At 48.0% G+C, this 25901-nt stretch overlaps 2 protein-coding genes across 13 annotated transcripts in view; one reads left to right on the top strand and one right to left on the bottom strand.

Annotated features, from left to right (window-relative positions):
• Positions 1–13692, bottom strand: part of LOC310690703 (paired box protein Pax-6-like) — a gene marked incomplete at its 3' end in the record, with an annotated part of 55912 nt that extends 42220 nt beyond the window's left edge. For 2 of the 6 annotated variants that reach the window (XR_014518151.1, XM_083470192.1), the window contains exons 1-2: positions 12601–12798; positions 2877–3014 (exon numbers count right to left, since the gene is read on the bottom strand). Of the gene's footprint in view, positions 1–2876; positions 3015–3668; positions 3913–8534; positions 9221–12600; positions 13106–13554 lie in introns of those variants that run through there. The other 4 variants (XM_083470186.1, XM_083470188.1, XM_083470189.1 and 1 more) reach the window with 4 other exon arrangements.
• RCN3 (reticulocalbin 3) overlaps positions 13668–25901 on the top strand; it is a gene marked incomplete at its 5' end in the record, with an annotated part of 27993 nt that continues 15759 nt past the window's right edge. For 2 of the 7 annotated variants that reach the window (XM_083470100.1, XM_083470101.1), the window contains one exon: positions 13668–13853. In XM_083470100.1, coding sequence (XP_083326226.1) covers positions 13668–13853 — 186 coding nt within the window. Of the gene's footprint in view, positions 13854–22585; positions 22754–24222; positions 24292–25901 lie in introns of those variants that run through there. The other 5 variants (XM_083470104.1, XM_083470105.1, XM_083470102.1 and 2 more) reach the window with 3 other exon arrangements.

Genomic DNA, 25901 nt, shown 5'->3' with positions numbered 1-25901 from the left:
GGGGGAAATCCAAATTGTGAAAATTCACCAGCATTTTAGTGTAAATTCCTCCTTATGGGGGAAAATTGCATACAAAAATGTGTCTATTACACATTTTTTTTGCAAAGCACTTTCCCCTAATATAATGCATTTTGGTCTGTTATTTTCACTAATATATGCATTCATTTTCTTCACACTTTACCCTGGTGTTTTTGTATACATTGGGCTGGAGACCGCATTGCAAAATTTGGAGAACTGCAAATTGCGAAAGTTCATTGTGTTTCGCTTCATGTTTTGTTGGGTGAAGTGCCAACCCAGTACGTTCACCTTTAATGGGAACTGAATTGAATTTTCCCCCTGTCTTCACCTCTGGGCATGTTAAGAGTGTAGCTGTGGTCTCAGCTGCATTGCAATTTGCAGTGAGCCGAGCTAGTCTGAAAGCAAAGGGTTTCTTTTTTTGCCTTTAAATGCTATGAAACAAATATCCAATGTAAAAGATGTGGGGCTCAGGCTACCTTGGGCCACTCCTGAGCAACACCCATGGTCAGTGATGGCCACTAACTTAGATGGCTTCAAATGGGGATGAGTCAGATTTCTGTAGGATAAGGCTACTAGCCACAGTGGCTAGATGTACCCTTCAGGTTCAGAGGCAGCTTGTCACTGAATAACGCTTGCTGGGAGCAACAACAGGCTATTATTGTTTCTGTGCCCTGCCTGCAGGCTTCCAAAGGCCATCTGGCTGGCGTTGGAAATTTAGAAGGCTAGCCTAACTCTGCTTATAAGCCCCATTGAAGTTTGTAGGCCATACTTCTGAGTAGGCATGGTCAGAACTGCCCTGCTGCTGCTGCTGCTGGGGTACCAAATCATGGGGAATATCCCAGAATGCATTGGGCACACCCATCCAGGAACAGGCCATGCCTGATATGCACCACCACAGCTTCTCCATGGCACACAATGCAAAAAACTGACGTGATACACAATAATATCGAAACAGCAGTCACACAAACACCCGCAAAATCCACAGGCTTTCTGCTGCATTGCTGTCTGGGTCCATATTTTAGAATTTAAGGTTTCAATCAGGAAAAAAAGCAAATAACTAGTCTTCAGGATGTATTTATTTGTCATTATATTTCCTGCCCAGCCTCCACTACAATCAAGGCAGTAGAGATGGGTTTCCCGGCTGGTCTTTCATCTAGGTACAGGCTGGGCCCAGGCTGCTTAGCTTTGGAGAGGTTGGATCTACATCACGGACCCCCCCCCCCCGGACCATTCTTGGAATTGCCCTTCTCTCCTTTTCTGCTGTGGCAAAGTTATCCTATATCACAGAAGCAGATTCAATAATGCAGAGCCTAGACTGTGTGCCCACATATCCAGAATTTAAGTCTGCATCTCGAAGGTCAGCTGGTCCTAGGACTTGACCTCTTTGAGGGGCAGAATGTGCACAGGAACACACACGCCTGTTTCTTTATATGTGTGTCCCTCACACACAAGCCTTTATTGATGCACTAAATGGTCTGAAGGCAGAGACCATTTAGTGCATCAATAATGGTGCCAAGGCAGAAACGCTGCTCAAGCTAAGAAGGAATGGGCCTCATCTGCACCTCCATGGGAGACGATTGGGAGCCCCGTTATCGGTACAAAATCAACAGGCACACCTCAAGGTTTACCTCATGCATGCATTCAGAAACGTAGCACCCTCTTCCATTTAAGCCCCCGCCATGTTGCATGCGCTTGTTATGGCAGCCGCTCTGCACAAACCTATTGCAGATGTTATATAAAGACACAGAGAGACTCCGGTACATGCCACCAAAGCCAAAACTTACACAAATTGCATCGTTTTCTCACTGACTTACATGCCTGCCTTCCATCATGTGCGAACATACCCACTGAGGTGATAACAAAATGCTCGCCCGTGCGACACACAAGGGCAACACACATACACACACACACACACACACACACACACACACACACACACACCATTTCCGGAAAACACACAACATCCCTTTTATAAGTATACATGGAAACACTCATCTATCCCCACATATATCGTTTAAAAAGTCGTAGGGATTTCACTTTTCAGGTTTCTCGTCTTCTTCCTTCAAGCCCCACCTGAAACCCATAGGAGCTCTGGATTCAAGAGTTCCATCTCACAAAGGTACCTCAAAACCCCATACGGCCATTTTCCTCAGAACAGACAACCTCTTTCTTCACCCTCAGTTGGGAAGCCGGCCACCCGCTTCCCAACACTCACACACACAAACTCAACTGTAGCAGTCCACACTAGCAAGGGTGAGGGTTGCTCCCAGACTGATAAACACACACACCCAAAATGGCTGCCCTCCCTGTCCCATTGCACAGTAATATGGAAGTAAAGGATCCTTTCAGACCTAAGATGAGGAGATTTGGGGAAGGAAAGAGCAGGGTTTGAATTACGGACACAATCAGGAAAAGGTTTGACGGAGCAAAAGTAAGCATGGGGTAAGGGAATCACACAATAACAGCATTTTGAGCAGAAACAAAGCATGGGATTTGAGGTTATACAACAGTTCACTTCCTCAAGCATATATCCTCCCCACTCCGAGGATATAGGGGGCAGCAATGTCTCCCCCAGTCCTAGTCCCTTAAATCAGTTTATCCACTGGATTGAGCTCCATTCTCGCCTTTGTCCCAAGAGTAGTTGCTTCTATACAATCCACAATCCATTCCAAGGTGCTTTGATCCACAACATATCTGGATGTGTTCGAGTACCAACAAAAAATTCTACCCCTAAACAGCTGCCTTCTCCTGGAAATTCTTTGGTAATTTTTTTGCCAATATTCCACTCCCTTGCCCAGATAACATAGATTGTTTTTATACACAGTAGTCATTAACGTAATTAACATAACCATAATTACCTGGAATCCTCTGGTTCTGAAAACTACAATCGGGCAGAACAGAGCAGAACTTGATGGTAAACAATCAGTGCCTGGCAATATCCGGGTCAGTACCAGTTGCTTGCTTAGTTAGTTAAGAACAAAGTGGGTTCGATCCATCTGCAATGAAAGAAAACATTTGTGAACTGGGGAGAGAAAGCGATATTCTCAAGGGTTGTCATCCTGCACATTGCTTAAACGCCATGAACCGATGGGATTTTGCTGGGCTGCATCTTGAGACACTGCCCAAACCCAACCTGGGCTTCATGTTGGATGGAAGAAAGAAAGGGGAAATTGTCCACACACCCAAGAAGGAACTCTACCAAGCCGTCTCACAGTTCGGGAATCGACGGGCATTTTGTACTGCCTCTGTGCTAGGAAATGAGAAAAGCAGTTTGAGAACAGCAGCTTCATCCCACTCTTGCCCCCAGACCTACCGCCCTCTTCCCCTGCCCCTCTTTGCCCCGGTACCAAGAGCCAAGTTCCTACCTCGCATGGAAGCTTGCAGGCGTAATTTCCCCAAACCTTCCCCTTGTTCCCCACCTATCCAGTTTTAGTTTCCCTTCCCAGCTTGGGCACCCCGGACTTTAAAGCTTCTTTTCGCCGTACCTGAATCTCAGCAGGATATCCCCTTTGGGTATGTGACAACGACACACCCTTTGTCTAGGCAGTGCCCACCACATTGTGCCCACTTCCTTCTTCTCCCTTTCACCCAGTGGCCAGGCTACACCCCACCATCGAAACCTATTAGTTTTCACCCCTTCAGTTCCTTACCCTCGCATCGTGTCAGGCACCCCCTCAAATGCCCCTCTTTCCTCCGTGGCTACTTTTAGAAGATCTCGCCCCGGCCTTTGGTCCGTTGCCGTCCAGTTTACATGGCCTCCCAACGGCGAGTTTTTATGCCTCTCTTTCTGTAGCGCCTAATGCCCATATACCCACACGCTCTTGTTTTGGCGCTGAGAATGGCTTTTGGGCGGGCGTTGTACAGGAATAAATATCATTCCTGGGCACTGAGACGGGGGGGGTGGTTTGGAGGATAGGGATGCGCCGGGGGGGGGGGGAGATGCAATGCTGCTGTGACATTTGTGCTAAGTTGTCGTGTCAGATTTGAACTTAATTCCCTCCAATGGATCGGGGGTGGGGGGTGGGAGAGAGCAAAAGAGAGAGAAGTCCCCAGCTATACGACCATGCGCCGTTGCTTGCAGAAATCATAGAGAAGGAGCCTGTCATAGCCGGTCAGGGCTACGGGGGATGGGGAGAGAGGGGGGAAATGGGACAGGCGGCGTAGAGAGAGGCGCGAGCTCCACCTTCAAGTCAAAGGCTGCAGGGGTGGAAAAAATGAGAAGCCAGGAATCTTTGCTCCCAGCCCCTTTCATCTTAGGCCATCAGCCTCTGAGCACCAAGTTCACACAGGCCCCGCTTACTCCAGCCAAATTACAGGGATGGATGGCTCCGTCTAGTTCCAGCCAGCGTCAACCTCACACGTGTTGTTTGTTCGTATTAAGCCTCTTCTCTCCCGTTCCCGCAATCTGTGAATTTTTTTAATCCATACGAAAATTCAGTATTATTGAAAATACATAAATAGATGCATATTTTGTCGCAAAATGTTTGTCGAAATGCGTATATTGGCTCCCAACACACGCATCTGTTAATGCAGTTGGTCCTAAAATACACATTTTTATATGGTTTCTAAGCCGAAAACTGAATCACAGAATTTAGGGCAGGGTGAAAAAGCCAAAGGGTAACTGTTTTCCGATTCATGTACTAGCCCAGGAGCTGCAAATTAGGTCCGTTTGCTTAAAAATCTGGACTGAGCAACATTCTCCTCCGTCTTGAACTGCCACATAAGCCCCAGAGAATCCGCTCTCATTGAGAACCTAGGAGTCCTTGTTCGGCACTTCTCATACTCAAGTCTTCTAAAGCATGGGGGGGGGATCTCAGACCTGAGGCATCCAGACCTCTCTGTCTAGCCCTCAAGATGCTCGTTAAGCCACATCCCAGCCTTGCTTCACATCCTCCTTGGGTGTTTTTGCCTAGCTGGAATATGCCCTGAAGTTTGATCATGACTCTTGGTTGCCCAGATGAAGAATACAGAGGCCCGTGAGAGTGTGTGTAGAAATGAGCCTACTGCATAAAGGCAGACTAAAGAAACATTCAGTGTCATTCCCAGAGAAACCAGGAGCGCTGATTCCCAACCCTGTGTAATGACCAATTAGGTTCTTTTAATGTACTATTAAAAGATTGTATTAATGTATAATTAGCTTCTTTTAATGTACTATTAAAAAGCAGAGACATCACCTTGCCAACAAAGGTCCATATAGTTAAAGCTATGGTTTTCCCAGTAGTGATGTATGGAAGTGAGAGCTGGACCAGAAAGAAGGCTGATCACCAAATAATTGATGCTTTTGAATTATGGTGCTGGAGGAGACTCTTGAGAGTCCCATGGACTGCAAGAAGATCAAACCTATCCATTCTGAAGGAAATCAGCCCTGAGTGCTCACTGGAAGGACAGATCCTGAAGCTGAGACTCCAATACTTTGGCCACCTCAAGAGAAGAGAAGACTCCCTGGAAAAGACTCTGATGTTGGGAAAGATGGAGGGCACAAGGGGAAGGGGACGGCAGAGGACGAGATGGTTGGACAGTGTTCTCGAAGCTACAAACATGAGTTTGACCAAACTGCGGGAGGCAGTGGAAGACAGGAGTGCCTGGCGTGCTCTGGTCCATGGGGTCACAAAGAGTCGGACACGACTAAACGACTAAACAACAACAATGAACTATGCCCTGATCTTCATTCAGACAACCAACAAGCTAGACCAGATTCCATTTCAGCCAGAGACCCAAGGGAAGATTTTGCTCTCGTCCTACTCTTCCATCCATAAATCTCAGTCCCAAATAAAAGCTGGGGACAGAAGGAACGAGTCCTTAGGGCCTTAGGAGAGCAGTGAAGGCTACTGGATTTGATTGAGAAGAGCCAGAGATCCGTGACTTAGCCTAAGGGAGACGACAGGCAGGTAAGCGCGGTGGGGCAGGGATTCAAGATGAAAGACAGAAATTGCGGGTCAAGCAGCAGTAACAGATCACAACTAATTAGCTTGAGCAAAAGGGAGGAAATGAATGGGAGGGGGGAAATCAGGTCAGGACTGAACACCTTGAAAAAGGAAAAGCAGTGCTAAATCAGACGTCATGTGTAGCATCCGAATTCCATAAAATGATTTACCAGATGCCTCTGGGAAGCCTGTAACTAGGACCCTCCTCAGTGCTCCCTCTAGCAACTAGAAATCAGTGGCAGATTGCCTCTGAAGATGCAGTATCTATGAGAACATAAGAGCAGTCCTGTTGGATCAGGCCGAAAGCCCATCTAGTCCAGCATCTTGTTCTTACAGCTACTAATAGTCAGAACCATACTGTCTCCAACAGCGAAGATAGTACATACAGTACATGGGCCAACAGTGTGACGCGGCAGCTAAAAAAGCCAGTGCAATTCTGGGCTGCATCAATAGGAGTATAGCATCTAGATCAAGGGAAGTAATAGTGCCACTGTATTCTGCTCTGGTCAGACCTCACCTGGAGTACTGTGTCCAGTTCTGGGCACCACAGTTCAAGAAGGACACTGACAAACTGGAACGTGTCCAGAGGAGGGCAACCAAAATGGTCAAAGGCCTGGAAACGATGCCTTATGAGGAACGGCTAAGGGAGCTGGGCATGTTTAGCCTGGAGAAGAGGAGGTTAAGGGGTGATATGATAGCCATGTTCAAATATATAAAAGGATGTCACATAGAGGAGGGAGAAAGGTTGTTTTCTGCTGCTCCAGAGAAGCGGACACGGAGCAATGGATCCAAACTACAAGAAAGAAGATTCCACCTAAACATTAGGAAGAACTTCCTGACAGTAAGAGCTGTTCGACAGTGGAATTTGCTGCCAAGGAGTGTGGTGGAGTCTCCTCCTTTGGAGGTCTTTAAGCAGAGGTTTGACAACCATATGTCAGGAGTGCTCTGATGGTGTTTCCTGCTTGGCAGGGGGTTGGACTCGATGGCCCTTGTGGTCTCTTCCAACTCTATGATTCTATGATTCTAGTAGCTATCATGGCTGGTAGCCATCCATTTTGACTAACAATCACTGATGTTAAACAAAACAAGCAAGAAGAGAGGCAAAGCAGAATGGGTCAGAGCATTGGGTCAGAACATACCAACTTGCAACTAAAGAACAGAAACAGCAATCCATTGGGTCAAGGCTGGAAAATCTGTGAGAGGCGAAAGGAAGGAAGATAGCCTACAGCAGGGTTTCCCAAGCTTGGGTCTCCGGCTGCTGTTGGACTACAACTCCCATCATCCTTAGCCAGTGGGACCAGGGATGATGGGAATTGTAGTCAAAAAACAGCTGGAAAACCTGGCCTACAGGAAAAGGGTTGGTCTGGGAAACAAGCCGAAGAAGTAAAGAGTAGGCAATTAGGACAGGACTCTGGTAGGGATGCGGGAGCAATCTGACTTTGTACTTTAATAAGAAACTACTGAATTCATATTCAGCGTTTGAAACCTCCCTTTCTTGCAAATATCCAAGAAAAAGGCCTTAAAAATAACCCATCAATGGTTCTTGACTCCAGTCCGCTCTCCTATTTGTTGGGGAGAATGCAATGAAAGAGGGACTTATTGGTGCACGTGGTAGTCTTAAAAACATGTACACAAATTTTAGAAAGAGGTAATGAAGGAAGTTTTGGGAATAATAGGTGTACCGTCAACTTTAACTTCCAAGCTGTGTCTTTTATCAATTTTTGATCGGACTTCATATGGAAACAACTTATAATTTTTCTAATAACAGCTGCTCGTTTGACAGTAGCACAGGACTGGAAGGAATCTTTGGGTTTTTTCTTTAACTATTTGGTTCAATACAGTAATATTTATTATTATTTCTGGGAGATTGACATAGTTAAGGCTATCTCATGGTGCCTTCATTTAGTGGCCTCCATTTAGTGGCCATGTGTTACTAATAATGACAGGCCAATTACAGGGATGGCAAATCCCAATGAAATATGGCTTTATTTGCTGCTCATAACATTTGCTTTGCATTATTTCTGTATCAGGTCAGTTTTTGTTATAGCATATAATTCACTGAGTGCTTTATGAGATAATGTCGGTGAACCCTGTTGCTTTTGTACAGCTGGTCCCCCCCTTTTTATTTTATTTCATATTTTAAATTGGATAGTGACTTTAACGTCATCATAAAATCTTAAAAAATGAAAATTGTACTTCTCTGAATTTTGTGTTACACCTCCCTAACCAATTCGTACAAAAATGCATATATTCGGGGGAAGATGAGCACAACCTTTTGCATTTGGAGAAAATACCACAAAAAATGCATTAGGGAAAGTTGCAAAAATGTGTAAATTAGTCAAAGTTTGGCACAAAAATGTGTGTATTGGGATAAATTTGCACTAAATTCTAATTGATTTTCATATGGATTAAAAAATAATAATTGCAAATTCTCATGGAAATGTGGGGAACTGAAATCAAAACTGGATAAATGAGAAACAGAGAAAGTGAAGTTGACAGATTTATCCATCCCTATTTGGGAACAGCACATAAGGATCCAGTAGCCCAAAACCAGTAATAATGGTGGTGATGGGTTAAGACCAAAGAACCTACAAGGGAGAAAAGGGAGTCAGGAGATGGTCCAAACATCAGGCATGGTCCAAACAGCCCAAGTGGGAGAGGAGACCTTGTAATTCTCATTAGCACTGGGTCAGAATTTAATGATGAACCCTGTGGGGACAAATGGAAAGAATATGCTTAAGAGCTACGGAAGGAATCACGAAGAAGCAATAATCTCCCTAAAACTGATCAGCGGTAAAGAAAGTGGGGGACATCATGGCATGTTATTTGGGAAGGAAGAGCACAAACAATGAAGACAGGAATGCTTGCTGTATATTGAAACGAAACGAAAACTGGTAAGATGCAAATGATGGATATTCTCAGCACGGTGTTTATTTATTACATTCAAATCCCCCACCTTCCCTGAAAAGTGCTCAGGGCGGCTCTCCGTTCCACCATTTTATCCTCAGAACAACCCTGTGAGACGTAGGTTAAGCCGAGAGACAGTGGCTGGCCCAAGGTCACCCAGCAGGCTTTATGGCTGACTAGGGATTTGAACCCAAGTCTCCCAGGTCCTAACCCAACAGCCTAACCACTATGCCACATTTGTTTTAAAATAGGATATTTTATAATGACCATGCAGTGGTACCTCGGATTAAGAATTTAATTCGTTCTGGAGGTCCGTTCTTAACCTGAAACTGTTCTTAACCTGAGGTACCACTTTAGCTAATGGGGCCTCCCGCTGACGCTGCGCCATTTCTGTTCTCATCCTGGAGCAAAGTTCTTAACCCGAGGTACTATTTCTGGGTTAGCGGGGTCTGTAATCTATAACCTGAAGCGTCTGTAACCCAAGGTACCACTGTATATGATTTAAAGGTATACTGTAGCTAGGGACTTTAGGCAAATGATGTATTTTAAAGTTTTGGTATGAAATAATGATAATGATAATGAGCCGCAGGAGTGAACAGCACTGAAGAGGGTTCATCAGAGCGGATGGTTTTGGGCGGCGGAAAACAACAGTGTCCTGGGGTCAGGACTGAGAAGCCCAAATGAGAGAATGCAGGCAGTTATCACATCAGGACCAAGCAGAGAAAAGAGAAAGAGAGCATCCTGGGCATTTTGGCAGAGACCATCACTGCGAGGCTAAAACTGAGGGAGTAAAAAAAAAACCGGGGCTCTCTAGCAATCCGAAGGGACCTTGTGGTGCACAGCATAACTGGAAGCATCTCTGTGAAGAGAAGGAAGAAGAGAAGGCTGTCCACATGGCGGCCCGGGGAGTCGGAAGGGTGGGAGGGGGGGGCGAGCTAAGTACAAATTTCTGTTGCTGCGACACGCCGTCAATTAAAAATGCAAAGCAGATTGACTCATGTGTGAAGGGGGCCTGGGGGGAGCCAGGGACTGTCAGGCCCGATCTATCTGCCCGGCGACACACACGATTGTAGGGTGGGTGGGTGGAAGTGGCATGGGGAAAGGGGTGGGTGAGAGGATGCCTGGAGGGAACGGATTGCCGAGGAAGTCTGGAGCACAGAGTCCCCCGCGCTTCTGCTCCTTCTGCACGCACCGCCGCCACCCCCTTGAGAAATGCAAAAGCAAACCATCTCCAAATCTATCGGGGCCTGGACTCCCCGAGTCCCAGATATTTCTTTGGGTCCAGTTACGGGTTATGGAGACTTCAGGACGCCTTGCAGTGCTGCCTAGGCACCCATACTTGGCTCTGCAGAATATATCCCCCCCGCCAATAAGCCTCAGCCTGCCCCCACGGTGAATTGGGGGAGCCGGCACATCCCCTGCCTTGACTCCCTGTCCTTCGCTGCTCTCCCTTGCCCCCTCCCCTCAGTTCCTTCGCTTCCGATTATCTCCTGCCACTGACAGGGCCCTGATTTCGTTAATTGCGACTTTAAGGTGGTTCTGTTCAAAGGCATGCTTTTACCCCGGCTAATGCATCTCAAGGCTGCCCCAGAAATAGCAGTTTGGACGGGGTGTGTGTGTGTATCTGTGTGTGTGGATTTGGTTAGCAGAAAATCCTCAGCCACATCCCTTGAGGCCAGAGATGGAGAGAGAAAGAAGGAGTTTTAACAGTAGCCAGTGATTTCCATAGGTCCAGGTTCAGAAATATGAAAACAAGAGCCACAACTAGATATGGAGGGGTGTCATACGGTGAGGGCCAGACAGGAAAAAGGAGGGCCACAAGGCTGAATGGCAGCAAACAGGCATCTTTGGGGAAATCTGGTGGAGAACGGAGCTGGAAATATTTCCTTGGTTGCTTCCACACCGCCCCCCTCCCCACGTCAAGGAACCTCCAAGCAGAGGCCAATGCAAGGTGGCACCCATTGCTTGCTGTCACAAGGCCTGAGCCCTCCCCCCAAACCAGATCCTTAGCACGTGTCACTTCGATGTGAGGCAGGGGCTGGGCTGGGGCGATCCAGCGCGGCGGAGCGAGCTGCCGCTGCCCTCCCCCAACCATCTCTCAGGGTCCTGGAGAGTGGGGTGTGTGTGTTGGGGTGCCAAGCACGTCAAATCAAAGGGATTGGAAAATACATCTCTCCCCATCACCCACCCCCGAGGCTTTCTCTGCCGCTCTGCTAGTGTGCCCCTCTCCTTCAGCCTTTGCCAACCTGGTGCCCTCTCCAGTTGAGTTGTAGCCCAAAACATCAGGAGGCCTGCAGTTTGGGAAAGGCTGCTCTAACTGGAGCCATGGGCTGGCCGAAATCCCAAGCTTGGGGTCGTGGGACCCACCCCCAGGGCTGGCCCGATACATTTTGCACAGCAGCAAACAGTAGCCGCCTGTGCCAGTTAAGGCTCGCCATGTTACTTTAGCACACAAGGGAGAAAACCCCACACCTCTTGCCTTTGAAATAAGAATACATTCATAGTAAACAAATAATCAGGGCATCTAAAAGTCAGTTCCCCGAAGCAACTATCTTGGGGTGTTGCTAGGTCCTTGAAAGCCTCTCTGGGCAAAGGCACATATTTGCACAAGCTAATACAGTGGTGCCTCGCAAGACGAAATTAATTCGTTCCGCAAGTTTTTTGTTCTTGCGAGTTTTTCGTCTTGCGAATCACGGTTTCCCATAGGAATGCATTGAAAATCAATCAATGCATTCCTATGGAGACCGTCCAGGGACAGAGGGGAATGGCCGCGCGCCTTCCACTCTGTCCCGTCTTTTGAAGCAAGGGGCGGAGGGGAGAAGATCGCTTCTCCCCGTTGCAGCCCCTTGGTTCAAAAGGGGTCCGGGGACAGAGGGGAATGGCCGCGCGCCTTCCCCTCTGTCCCCGGAGATTGCGGGGCAAGCTTCGTTTTGCGAAGCAAGCCCATAGGGAAATTCGTCTTGCGAAGCAACTCGAAAACGAAAAAACCTTTCGTCTTGCGAGTTTTTCGTCTTGCGAGGCGTTCGTCTTGCGGGGCACCACCGTATAGACATATCGATGCAAATTTAGGCCAACCTTTTTGGGGAGGGAAGGAAATGACTTCTGATGAATTATGGGGTCCCCATCTGCCCCAAACCAGCTTCTCACCAAAGGACGCAACGACACAGACAAGGTTTCTGGGGGAGCACGGTGCAAACAGACCAAGGTCAAACATAGGGAAGTTGTATAGGTCAGCCATACATCTGGAATTTCCCAGACATATTTGGGATTCATCTTTTGGAAATAAGTGTCTGGGTAGAATTTCCTAAAATCAGTTAAAATGTCCAGGAAAACCCAGACGTATGACAACCCATGTCAGAAGTGTAGGTTTTTCAGCGAATTTCCTTTAAAAATAGCTTTTAAAAAAATCTCAACAACTTTTGCGTCCAGATTTTTACTTTTTGAAATATGGCAACCCTAAACTAGGCTTGAGAGGCAAGGTCAAGAAACCATTTAAGGTCTATTTTTTGCCGAGTAATTCACAAAGTACAACACAGTAAGGGTGGCAAAACTAGAGTCAGCTACAAGAAGCCGGAGGCCTGTTGTTTCAAGGCACTGGAAGGCTCAAGAAGAAGGCCTTAAATACTCCAGTTTCCTACACTGGGCCCTAACCACCACTGCTGGCAGTGAAGAGGTTATTAGGGCTTGCTTACTCACAAGTAGACCCCTTCCTCACAAGTAACCTGATGACTCTAGATCCCAATACACATACTGTACTGTTGCTCTTTGGCTTGGACCTAAAGCTTCTGGAGTCCTCATTCTCAAAGCCTGGGGGGGGGGGCGATTCCACCTCCTCTTCTGACATTTCCAGAGCTTCTTCCTCGGGTATCAACACAGTCCTGCCTGCTCCTCTGGCTCCTTGACCTGCGAGGTTCATCCTACGACGAAACCTACTCCATACCTGGCACCAGGTCAGGGCTAAAAAGGGCAGCAACCGGCCATGTGTTTTAAATGCACCATGCGTAGGCAGTCCCCGTTACAGAGCTTCAGTGTTACTTTCCTATTTATAAAATGGTGCAAATGTTTTCAGGAGCGGCTTTTTGATTGCTTAAGCTCTTGACGATAATATAAGACGAAGCATGCCTGACTAACTTCCTCGCATTTGCACATAAGGCCTTTTTCAGCTTTGCAATGGATTATGGGATATTGCTTTATTTGATATAAGTTGTTTATTGCGACTTTTTTGTATTGGATCAGATTGCTGTGAGGCGTGTGGTCTTTGCTGCCTGGTTTTGTTGTTTCCTCAGCTTGTAAACTGCCTTGTGTGTTTAGAAAGGCGCTATACAAATTAAAAGGGAAATAAATGAGAAACTGAGAGGAAGCAAAACGGGCCTATTCACGCACCTCCACCCTTGACTCACATTTCTGCCTCATGGGCGTAGCCGGGGGGGGCAGGGAACAGCAGCTCCCCCCCCCCAATCAATTAAAATACATAGTAAACTGAGGTTCTGCTCCCCCCCCCACAAAAATCCTGGTATGCCCATGCTCTACCTTGCTACACTTTCTTAACATGCCCCTCCCCTGGTCAATTTAATCCCCACAAATTTTGAGTTTTGTCCAATTTGTGCTCCAGGCAACCTAGTTTCTCCTCCTTTGCTATACACACACAAACCCAGAAATTCCCCCCCAAGCAAAGTCTGAATTCTGTTGCTGGAAATTTCCACACCTGCCCTGTGGGCCATGGGCTTATCCTGCCCGGGGCTGGCCCAGAAAATGCAGCTGAAGTGAGGGCACACGGCAAGGGGGAAAAGGGAAGGATATCTTTCCAGCCTGAAGCGGATGCCATCAGCTGGTGTCGAAGACCCCTTGGGAAAGCTTGGCAAGAGCATGCCAGATGGCGCCCGGCCCTCCATGTCCCCACTCTCGGTAGGAATGGAACGGGACCGCAGAACCAGATGGGAAGGAGCGGCGGGCATGGGAGCAGTCAAGAGAGTTGAGACGAGGAACAGCACATCAGGAGATGAGGTGGGGTGGGAAGCTGTGCTGTGGGTCAGGGAGGGGGAGTTGGGAAGCGAGTTAAAAGCAACTGTGATAGGAATTTTATGGTCTTAGATATATGGTAATGTTCATAAGTGTACCAACCAAGCACATACATAGATCAGCACAGGAAGGCCAACCTGGAACCATTTTGATTCCTAAACTGACCAAATCTTTTCTCTGCAAGGTCAAAATGGAAAAGCCTCCCCATTGTCTTTTCCTTCACAAATCCTGTCTTAAGGGTATGTCTGTGTTTGAATAGGGTGTGAGCCTGTGACCTGGCCCAGGAACTAAGTATTTATCATTACAAAAGACTAGCCAGGCTACCCAGGAAATCCAATCAAGTAACCTGCCAGACAGGAGATAAACAAAAACAGGAGAAAAACAATATTAAAATTTCTATTTTGGACCGCCTTTTCTGTGATGTAGGTGTGATGTATCTGAGGGGTGGTCTTAGGTTACACCCATTCTGTGATGTATGCATGATGTTTCTGGGGGTGGTCTTGATCTACAGGGTGCCAATTTCAAAAGTCTTTATAAGGCCTTGCACACCATTTTTCTGGGTCCTTCCTCTCTCCTGCAAGTGAGGGGAGCACCCTGTTGCAACAGTTCAATAAAGGCCAAGCCTACAGGCTGCTGTTTTGCTCCAAGTAATCCTGGTTGGTGTCTTTGTCCAAGGGAGCCCTCAGATTTTTCCGTTAACACAACCAAACAGAGGAGATGGAAACAGAGGACGCGGCCTCACACCAGAGGCAGACCATCTGTCCCCATTAGGCTCACTGTTGCATGCACCAACCGGCAGCAGACCTCTGGGGTTTCAGGCAGAGGCCTTCCTTAGCCTTATGCAGAGATGCCCTATGCGGCCTAGGACCCATGTACCCACGGGACCGCCTCTCCTGGTATGCCCCGCGGAGGACCTTAAAGTCCACAAATGACAACACCTTGGAGGTCCCAAGTCGCAGGGTGGTTAGATTGGCCTCAGCTAGGGCCAGGGCCTTTTCAGTACTGGCCCCAACTTGGTGGAACGCTCTGTCACAAGAGACTAAGGCCCTGCAGGACTTGACATCTTTCCGCAGGGCCTGCAAGACAGAGCTGTTCTGCCTGGCCTTTGGTTTGGACTCAGTCTGACCCTTATGTCTTCCCTCGCCTTAGGTTTTGATTTATGGGCTACTTTTAAAATGAGGCTGCTTTTTAAATTGCATTTTAACCTGTATTTTAAATTGGGTCTCCCCCCCCCCCCCATTATGTTTCTGTTGTAATTTTACTGGTGTTAGCCCTCTGGCCGGGGAGGGTATAAATAAATTTTCTTATTATTAAGGGTTGAACCTGTGACTTTGAGCATGCAAAACATGTTCTCTGGCCCTTCCGTAGATTTATTCCCGAAGCTGTAACTCCAGCTTTGACGACTTCCAAAAACTGAAGGGAAAAAGAACATCCCACCTCATTCAAAGCAATGCTTTTATCTCGTCTCACCCTGCCCACCAGGAGGAGCGCTTTTAAAGAGTTGATCTCCTGACGACCCACAACTACAGTAATCTGTTGAGACCTGGTGGCTCTGCTGCTGGCAGTTGCATGCTTTGAGAGTGTGGGTCGCTGCAAGAGAGCTGGGTTGTCCATGATAGGTTGGTTGGATAAAATATGGGACACGGCGTTGTTGGAAAGAATGGCTTACCAGAATCATGTCGCCAGAGGGATAGCTAAGAAAGATGTCATACGGGTGGCCCTTTTATATCCTATGCAAACAAGGGTGGATGATTACTACAACAACCTCTATTGAGGCAAGTTACACTGTGGAGGGCTTGCATTAGCCAACTGAATCTAAATCACTGAGCCCAGGGCTTGCCGATCGGAAGGTTGGCGGTTCAAATCCCTGTGACGGGGTGAGCTCCCGTTGCTCAATCCCAGCTCCTGCCAACCTAGCAGTTCGAAAGCATGTCAAAGTGCAAGTAGATAAATAGGTACCGCTCCGGCGGGAAGGTAAACAGCGTTTCTGTGCGCTGCTCTGGTTTTGCCAGAAGCAGCTTAGTCATGCTGGCCACATGACCCGGAAAAACTGTCTGCGGACAAACGTCGGCTCCCTCGGCCAGTAAAGCGAGATGAGGGCCGCAACCCCAGAGTCGTTCGCAACCGGACTTAACTGTCAGGAGTCCTTTACCTTTTTTACCTTTTTACACTATGGAGGGCTTGCATTAGCCAACTGAATCCTGCCTAATGGATATTGTTTGTACTTTTCATCAGTGCCGTCTCCTCCCCGTGTTCTCTTGGATTTTGTTTGTTAATATAAATTGTGGCGCTTTGAAGTACAGTGTCATATTGCGTTACTCGAATGTGCTTTGTCTGTTCTGTTGATTTTGTTTCATGCCTGTTTCCTATGAAATCTCAATAGAGATCGTTTCTTTAGAAAATAACCGGTTAATATACCAATTAGTCTCAAGGTGGTTAGATTGGTTTCAACTAGGGCCAGGGCCTTTTCAGTACTGGCCCCGACTTGGTGGAACGCTCTGTCACAAGAGAATAGGGCCCTGCAGGACTTGACATTTTTCTGCGATGTTTCCCTCCCCTTATGGTTTTGATCTATGGGCTACTATTAAAATGAGGCTGCATTTTAAATTGTATTCTAACCCGTATTTTAAACTGCCCCCCCAATTATGTTTTTATTGTAACTTTACTGGTGTTCGCCGCCCTGAGCCTGGCTCTGGCCAGGAAGGGTGGGGTATAAATAAATTATTATTATTATTATTATTATTATTATTATTATTACAACTGATAAAATTAAGCAATTAAGCCCTGCCAGAAGCCTACCCCCACTTCTAAAGGGATAGAATCATGGTTAGAAACTGAAGTTGCTGGTGGTTGATTTCAGGAAAGCAGCAATCCTTTAAGAGACTCTGTTGAAGTAAGTCCCATTGAACTTAACCAGACTTGCTTCTGAGTAGACAGACATAGGATTCCATGGTGACTCATTTAATCTTGAGGGTGGAAACCAAAGGCTGAAGCTCCTTGAAAGAGAGGAAACCAACAGCAGGGGTGGGTACTTCTGCTGTTCCCTCTAGAGCTCTCTGTAAACAGGAGTAACCTGAGAATTATATAAGGAAGCCAAACACTTGGGAGGCATTTCCCAGTTTAAACAGGAGCTGTTGACTTTAGGATAACCTCCAAAAAGCTCAGTGACATAAGATGCTTCTTTGTGGCTAGAATCCCAGAGAGCCCCACAGGCGTGAGACCTGTTGTGGGTCCAGATCCTGGCCTGAATGCATGCAGCTGGAGGGGCAGAAGTAGTTATAAATTCCAGTCTGAAAAACTTACAGGGCACAAATGATGTCTGAAGGTTTCGAAGCTGAATTCAGAGTAATTAAAAAACCAGGAATTACCTAAATCAGGTATGAGAAACCTGTGGCTTCCAGATCTCCTCAGACTCCAACTCCCATCGTCCCAGATCATTCACCATCTTGGCTGAGGCTGATGGGAATTGGAGTTTAGCAGCATGTGAATGAGAGCCACAAACTGCTAATCTCTAGGCTGGAGTCAGGAAGACAGAAATTAAATCTGTGGGAATGTTTACAGTGTTCAATGCCTGCTTTTGAGCTTCTCCATAGCGTAAGGCGCTCTAGGCAGAATAACGGTGCCCGCAAGGTCATAATCGGGAAGTGGAGGAGAATTACAATATGTTATATAAAGAAACAAGGCAATTTTCCCAGTAGCTACAAAGGGAAACTGGATTATGGGTGCAAACAGGTTCAGAAGTTGAAGTTATGGGTCAGGGAAGGTGGTGCTAGTCTGACACCTTGTGGAAACAACCGATACTACAGGAGCTCAGTTGAGACTGCCACCAAGATCCAGAGAGATGTTTCTCCAGAAAGAGATGTTTCCTGAGAGAAGGGAAATGAGCATAGCCCCAACGAACTGTGGGGAGGGGAGGATAACAGAGCAAGAGACAAATGACAATGTTAAGAGGAGGTGTCGGAGGCTGAAGGGGTAACAGGGTTTAGTGAGCAGGGAGAGTCTGTGGCAGAGAGAAATCCAGAATTGGAGACAGAAGCTGAAGCAGGATTGTGAGAGGAGGGAGGCCAAGAGGCAGAGATGAGTCAGGCTGGTGAAAAGGGATGGGTGTCTCCTCCTCCTGCTGCGACAAGCTCCCCTTCTCCTGGTCTCCCAGGACCAGGAGAGACATGAAGGGGGAGTAGCAAAGGCAGGCACACAGACACATCGCCGAAGAATTGATGCTTTTGAATTAGGGTGCTGGAGGAGACTCTTGAGAGTCCCATGGACTGCAAGATCAAACCCCTCCATTCTGAAGGAAATCAGCCCTGAGTGCTCACTGGAAGGACAGATCATGAAGCTGAGGCTCCAATACTTTGGCCACCTCATGAGAAGAGAAGACTCCCTGGAAAAGACCCTGATGTTGGGAAAGATTGAAGGCACAAGGAGAAGGGGACAGCAGAGGACAAGATGGTTGGACAGTGTTCTCGAAGCTACAAACATGAGTCTGACCAAACTGCGGGAGGCAGTGGAAGACAGGAGTGCCTGGCGTACTCTGGTCCATGGGGTCACGAAGAGTCGGACACGACTAAACGACTAAACAACAGTACTTTGGAAGTCGAAAGGAATCCATTCTGGAAGTCCGTTCAACTTCCAAAATGTTCAAAAACCAAATTGCGGCTTCTGATCGGCTGCAGGAAACTCCGCAGAAGCTCCGTCGGACGTTCGGGTTCCAAAAGAACGTTTGCAAACTAGAACAATCACTTCTGGGTTTGCGGCGTTTGGGAGCCAAAACATCCGAGTTCCAGGGCATTCGACAACCAAGGTACGATTGTAAAGAGTTAACCTCACTTACTCTGTGTGATTTACCGCTGGTTTGCTCCTGAGCACTGCAGCCTACTTCATCAGATGCACGAAGCCTCGTTTTTAAATTGCAGGCTGATATACACATGGCTGCTGGGGCACGGGTGGGACTGAGAACAGTGAGATCAGCAAAAGAATGAAATGCAGAAAAGCAGCCGTGGATAATGATGTTAAAGTGGCTGTTCACATAAACACCACACAAATGGGTTGGAGTTGATAACGCAAAGATCCTGGCATTGGTCAGCTAATTTGCCTGTGTAGTGTTGCTGGTTTTTTTTTACCCTAATTTGAGCCACAGGACAGAGCATTAAACCTCTTGGTGAATTGTGAAATCAGCAGCTTCACAGGTGCAGCCTCTCTTTGAAGTTCCTTGTTCCGGGAATGCCCACCTTAAGGTGAATTACAAAGCGTCCTGTGAATTACAAAGCGTCCTGTGAAACATCCCCCTCCCACTCACTTTTTTCGGATATTGGCATTTCTGCTGCTTTAAATACCTTCTGCTCACAAACCATTAGCACCCACTACTTGCTACATATGCATACACCCTGTGTAGCCAGAAATAGCAGGGTACTTTGGAGAAAGGTACAGTGGTACCTTGATTAAGAACTTCATTCGTTCTGGAGGTCCGTTCTTAACCTGAAACTGTTCTTAACCTGAGGTACCACTTTAGCTAATGGGGCCTCCCGCCGCCGCTTTCTGTTCTCATCCTGAAGCAAAGTTCTTAACCCGAGGTACTATTTCTGGGTTAGCGGAGCCTGTAACCTGAAGCGTATGTAACCTGAAGTGTCTATAACCTGAGGTACCACTGTATATCCATTTGTTTCAGTCAGCAGTGTGGGGGGGGATCTTTTTCATATAACTGTAGAGTTGGAAGGGACCCCCAGGGGCCATCTAGACCAACCCCCTACAATGCAGGAATCCTGCCCACAGCTGTCTCTAGATAAGCTCAAACCAGCCCAAGGGCCGCATTGTATTATGGTAAGCCTTCTGGGGGCAGCATATCAGTGGTGTGGGTGGGGGCACAGAAGAGAAAGCGACAAAGCAGCAAATGAAAATTTTGCCTCTGTATACAAGTAACCTAGTTTCTACGCACACCCTTACACGGCTGGTGAGGGGCACCTCTCAGGAAAAGGATGTGTGCCAGAGGAAAGGGTGTGGATTGTGTCGAGTCTTGAAGGTCAAGTAGAGAGGCGTAGAGGCACCAGGGCCCGGGCTCCCTCATCCCTTGTTTAAATAGAAGCTGATGGAAGCGCCAAGCCATTTTCCTCTGCTCCCCTCTTGCTAGCTTGGGTCCTTTCCAGTCCAAAAAATCAACAATATTTCTAAAGCGTGCCTTCCATCTGAAACCAAACTCTTTCTGATCTTCCTTCTCTGACCCAGTTCTACAATAAAATGTCCCCAGCGGCCACCATCCCATAATGATGTGATGTGCTTTTCTACCACCTTTGTGGAGTATCATTCTCCACGTATCCAGAATGGCGGATATGGATGAGCATTTGCAGACAAGAAGTAAGGCAGAAGAGGAATCAGTACACTTATGGAGGGCAGAAAGATGCAGTCCCACGGTTTGGGAAGCAAAATGGCTGCCCGCACGCATTTTGGAATCAGTGTTGCTTTCCAAAACTCACCTGCACTGCTGTTGCTGTTTCACACGATGGCAAACTTGGGTTGCACAAGTACAGTGGATTGGGAGGTCTTGCGCAACAAACCCGCTTCCCAAAAAAGAAAGAGACTTCCAACTTGTGGCTGCTGGGGCCTCCTGCCTTGTCTTACCTTAGGCGGCTTTGTCCTCAAACATTCTGGTGTGGGCCCAAGATGCATCAGGGCTGTCACTGTTTTGTGGCTGAGATTCAACAACATACCTGTAAATAAGGAAGGACCACAGCTCACTGGGCACTTCCGAGCAGGGCTGGGGGAGACCTCTGCCTGAAGCCCTGTAGAGCCTTTGCCAGCCAGTGTAGATGGACGGTTCTAAGGTAGACAGACCAGGGATCTGACAAGCCATAAAACTGATTCCTACATCCCTAAGGAACTAGCAACCGACTTGAGCCTTGCCACATTCAGCCCACTACACTTCAAAAATCCTCGAGAGTTGGCATCCGTTTCGAGAGACAATAGAGTGCGCCTCCAGGGTTGAAGTCAAGCCACTGGAGAATCACAGCGCCTGCTGTGGCTGCAGAGACTGGCAACTCGTAACTGCTGCCTCCTGTGTTGCTTTTGATGCATTCGCAGCACTGAAGTGATCTCTCGGGGGCGCACGCCTGGGCAGTGTGTGTGGAGGTCCTGGGCTGCCCAGACAACAAGACCGCCCCCCTCAGCCTCGCTGATGTGGTCCAAAGGAAAGCAGAGCAATACATTTAGCACCAGCTTGGCTGCAGGAGGGGGGTTTACAAAGCACCATCTAACTGTCTTAGGGACTCCGCTCTGGATTTGTGTAGGGTTTAATCCTTAGCTGTTTTGCCTCCCGAAGATGTCCCACAAGGCAGCGGGTAAACCCTACAGAAATATCGGACTTACTCTATGCAGACTTAAGCACCACCTAAACCTATTCAGATCAAACCTCTCTTCCTTCCTTGACTTCTGATGGCAAGGACTTGATCCTTACCATGAAGGACAGCGAAGGGTGGTTGCTGGATGCTGGGGGGACAGGTGGTAACCCCTGCTCTGTTCCCTCTAAGCCTCTAGCTCAGCGGTAAAGCCTGGCATGCAGAAGGTCCCAGAAACTCTGAACCTGATCCCCTAGAGCAGTGTTCCCCAACCTTGGGCCTCCAGCTGTTTTTGGACTACAATTCCCATCATCCTTGACCACTGGTCTTGCTAGCGAGGGATGATGGGAGTTGTAGTCCAAAAACAGCTGGAGGCCCAAGGTTGGGGAACACTGCTCTAGAGCATGGGTAGGCAAACTAAGGCCTGGGGGCCGGATTTGGCCCAATTGCCTTCTAAATCCGGACCACGGACGGTCCAGGAATCAGTGTGTTTTTACATGAGTAGAATGTGTGCTTTTATTTAAAATGCATCTCTGGGTTATTTGTGGGGCATAGGAATTCGTTCATTTTTTCTCTCTCCAAAATATAATCTGGCCCCGCACAAGGTCTGAGGGCAGTAGACCGGCCCCCTGCTGAAAAAGTTTGCCGACCCCCACCCTAGAGAGCTGCTGCAAGTAGACATCACTGAGCTTAGACAGACCAATGGTCTGACTCAGGCCGCTCCCGGTGCCAGTGTCAAAGTAAGGTTAAAATGCCAAGCAGATCAGTTTCAATGTGTGCAGATCAGGTTGATGTCTGTGTGCTTACTTTTATCTTATCTTGTCCTTTGCCTCAGGCAGCAAAACTTCCTGGGAGGTGAAAGGGAGGCATCTAGGGACTGGAGCTGAAAGTTAACGGGCTCTCTAAGCCCCACCCAACGGGGAAAAGCCAAAAACTGATTTGAGATTCCTGCATTGGACTAGATGGCCTCCAACTCCACAGCTCTGTGATTTTCCATGATTGCACTCAATGGGGGTTGCAAGGTCGCTGTGCTTAAGGCTGCACGCCCGCCGCCGCCCCCGTCCACGCTGCCCTTTTATATGCCCCAGGCCCACATTTCGTACCTACTGAAACCCCACTGCGATTGCCAAATTGGGGGGGGGGATTAAAGGGCGGCGGCGGATCATTGGGGCTGGAGCAGCCCTGGGGGGTGGCGGCAGGGGTAGGTGTCTTTCTGCCGTTGGTCGACAAGAAGAGGATCCCAGAGCCCGCCCTGCCTTGCTGTAACTTGGGGGGGGGGGACGAAGGAAGGGGGGGAAACTGTGGGAAGAATGGAACTTTGTGTCAACGTGGCGCCGGCCGGCCAGTCCCGGAGCCCCTCGGCCACGCCCCTGGGCCGACGGCGGCCTCCGATTGGGCTCTGCGGGGATGAGGGGCGTCGCCGTGGCGGGCAGGAGGGCGGGGCGGGGAGACACCAGCCGGGCTGAAGATGAGACGGGGCGGCACTTGCAGAGGGAGCATCCATCGCGCGGGCTACAGCTACTGGTGAGCTGGGCGAGGGGAGAGGCACGCTTGCAAGAGGTTTGCATGCTGGGGCTGGGGGGTGCGGGGTTGCATGCAAGGGGGGCTCAGAGGCGCGGAGGAGAGGTGGGCGCCTCGACTTAGGAGAGGGGAAGGGGCCTGCTGGAGACCCTGAGGAAGGTGGGGATCTTTAATAGGGAGCGAAAAACGCGTGGGAGGGAGGGCTCTTGTTGGAGACACGCGGGCATTATAATGCACGGATTGTGCGTTTTCCTTTTTTGCAGCGTGCAATGCCCGGCGGATTCAATTGGTCGGGGCATCCTGATAGGTGCTGAGCTTGCAGACTACCGCGATGCCGCGGTGAACGGAAGGAATTGTGATTTCCATTTCCCCCATCCCCCGCCTGCCCCACAACTAGCCCCTTGTGTCCCTCGGAAAAGAGCAGCGTGGCTGCGCTGCGCCTTGGGTTGTTGCGGCTCTTGGGTCAGAATTGGTGCTTGAGGTTGGGCAAAAGTAGAGGGCACTGCTAAGGCACTCTTTGGGGGCGGCGTAGGGGGGCTGTATTGTCCCAGAAGTTTGTTTCAGACCCGCATCCTTTATGCCACGGACATCTCACGTGGTGCCTTCGGGGAGTTTGTTGGTCTCGCAACTCCCAATAGTGAGCATGGCCTATAGTCATGGATGACCACGTTGGCTACCCCTGCCGTAGAGCCCGCTTCTCCATCCAGCCCGTTTCCTGATGTGAAATGCCAATCCCCTCCCCTTTTGTCCTGGGGTTAAACATGCTTCCCTTCCTTTCTTCAGTGTGGAGCGTAGTTACCAGTGTCCCCTTATTCTGAGACACTGTCTTTGTTTAAAGTTGGGACTTCCAAAGTCTTTGCAGTGTTGGAGGAGAAAGTCGCTTGTGTTTACCTTTTCTCTATCTTTGGCATGTTAGCTCTGCTTCCCTTCTGAGGCAGGTTGCTTTGTATATCTGGAAGGGCTCGGTTTTAGTTTTGCACATTTCACAGCGGCGCGGTAGTCTGCAAGTGTGGGTTAGGGAAGAGCAGTAGTTGGGAGATGGAGGAGTGGAGTGGTGTACAGCTTGTTTCGAGCCCCAAAGTTGCATTTGCTAGTGGTTTAAATAATTTGGCATGGGATGTGTCTTCTTTGTACCGCAGCCCAGGAAGTAATGTGTTGTTCTGATTCTGCTGTCACTTTCATCCTCAATAAGCTTTGTTCCCAGCAAAGTGGGGACAGCTTTAATTCAGATGCCTCCAGGAATTGAACATTCTGTATTTTGGGCAGCACAGTTGGGAACTGGCCTAGTTCCCCTATGCTGCTGGGATTACTGAATTTATTCTTCTCCTTTTTTTAGTTTGCCCTCGAAATAGCAGGCACAGTCCTTGTTTCAGAACTTCATCTCTCACTCCAGGTCCTTAGAGCTCAAGAGATCCAGTGGTGTTCTGGGTTAAAATGTATGTAGGAGAACAGATTACAAACCGGGACTCCTGGGTTCTCTTTGTGGGTCAAAACTCCCAGCACTCTCTAAAAGAGAAACTTGCATGCATGGCTGGGTGAAACGGAATCAAAGAAGGTGGACGCTCCTTGTTTCTTTGGTATGGGAAAGTGGAAACAATTGATGAGCTTGGGGGCATCTTATCTATGGTGTTCGAGAGATAATGGTTAGAATCAAAATTAAAAAATAGTCCAGTAGCACCCTAGAGACCAACTAAGCTTGTTCTAAGTATATAAACTTTCGTGTGCATGCACACTTCTTCAGCTGAAGAAGTGCTTATACCTAGAACAAACTTAGTTGGTCTCTAAGGTGCTACTGGACTATTTTTTTATTTTTTTATTTCAACTGTGCCAGACCAACACGGCTACCTACCTGAATCTAGTGGTTAGAGTGTTGGGCTGAGACTGGGGAGAACCAAGTTCAAAACTGAACATTGGATGAGTTTACGCCAATCATTCTTATTCAGCCCATCCTACCTCACTGGGCGTTATGGTGATGAAACCGGGGTGCTTGTTCTGGTAAAGAACCATGCATGTGGTACTGAGCTCTTGGGGAAAATATTGAGAAGTGTGTGATGTTTGCTGCCCCCATGTAGACTCTTCCAGTAGAGATTCCATAGACATCCTCACATTTGACTTTCAGCTGCCTCTTGAAGACTCCACCCCCCCCCCCCCCGCGAACAGACTTATGCATTTGTTTATATCTTCTCAAGTAGCCAGTCATTTTAGTAATTGTTTTGTCCTGCTTTTAATGCTTTTGTTTTGTTTTTAGTTATATTGCTGCGTTTCTGAGAGGGCAATATTTAAATGCTTATATAAATAATAGGAAGAGTTCCCTACCAAGGCAGACTTTGCCCGTGTGCTCAAGACATCGATTCCATAAAATGTATTTTGTTTCACTGTGCAAAATATGAGCAAGCCAGGGCTGAACTGATACTACCCTTACTGGTACCTTTCCCGGGAAAATCAGAGGCTCACTATGTCAGGTTCCTATTGGAAGACCGGACAAATGCTACAACATTAGCAGTGGCAACGTTTTTATCCGTGGTCGCAAGAACCAATGATCCCTATATTCTGAACAAAATGCTTGTTTAACCTGGAGGTAGGCTGTATGAACTGTGTATTGCTTTGTAATGATTTGTTGGGTCTCTGGACCGTAATAAGGATTGATGATGATAATAGGAAGAAACTGTAATAAATAAATACTTGTTTAAAAGGAGTGTAGTGGGGTGAAGCATGTAGCAAATATTGAGAATCATAGAATTGGAGAGCTGGAAGGAACGCTGAGGATCATCTTAATTCAACCTCCTGCAGGAATATGCAGCTGTCCCATGTGGGGATCGAACCTGCAACCTTGACGTTATTAGCACCACGCTCCAATCAACTGAGCTAAGTCAGATGATTTTGAAATGTAGGCAGTGGGACTTCCTGGCATGCGAGGAAGTGGAATAGCATTCTTTCTCCACTGTCATACTGCACTTTACGGAGTATAAGAGGACAGGTCCCTGCCCACAGGAGCTTACAAGCTAAAACTGACACAGGGCAGATGACGGAGAAAGGGGTAAACAGGGAAGCAATATGTAGGTTGCTTCAGTTGCACGTGCTTAGACTTACGTAGTTATGGGCTGAGTTGTAGCAGGGCATGGGAACCAGGGGTGTGCACCAAAGGCTTTGTGGTGGGAGTGGATTTTCAGAGGGCATTTGAATGAAA

Source organism: Podarcis liolepis, assembly GCF_965112155.1.
Source record: "Podarcis liolepis genome assembly, chromosome: 13".
Classification (NCBI taxonomy): Eukaryota; Metazoa; Chordata; class Lepidosauria; order Squamata; family Lacertidae; genus Podarcis; species Podarcis liolepis.
This window is presented reverse-complemented; position numbering and strand designations above follow the sequence as displayed.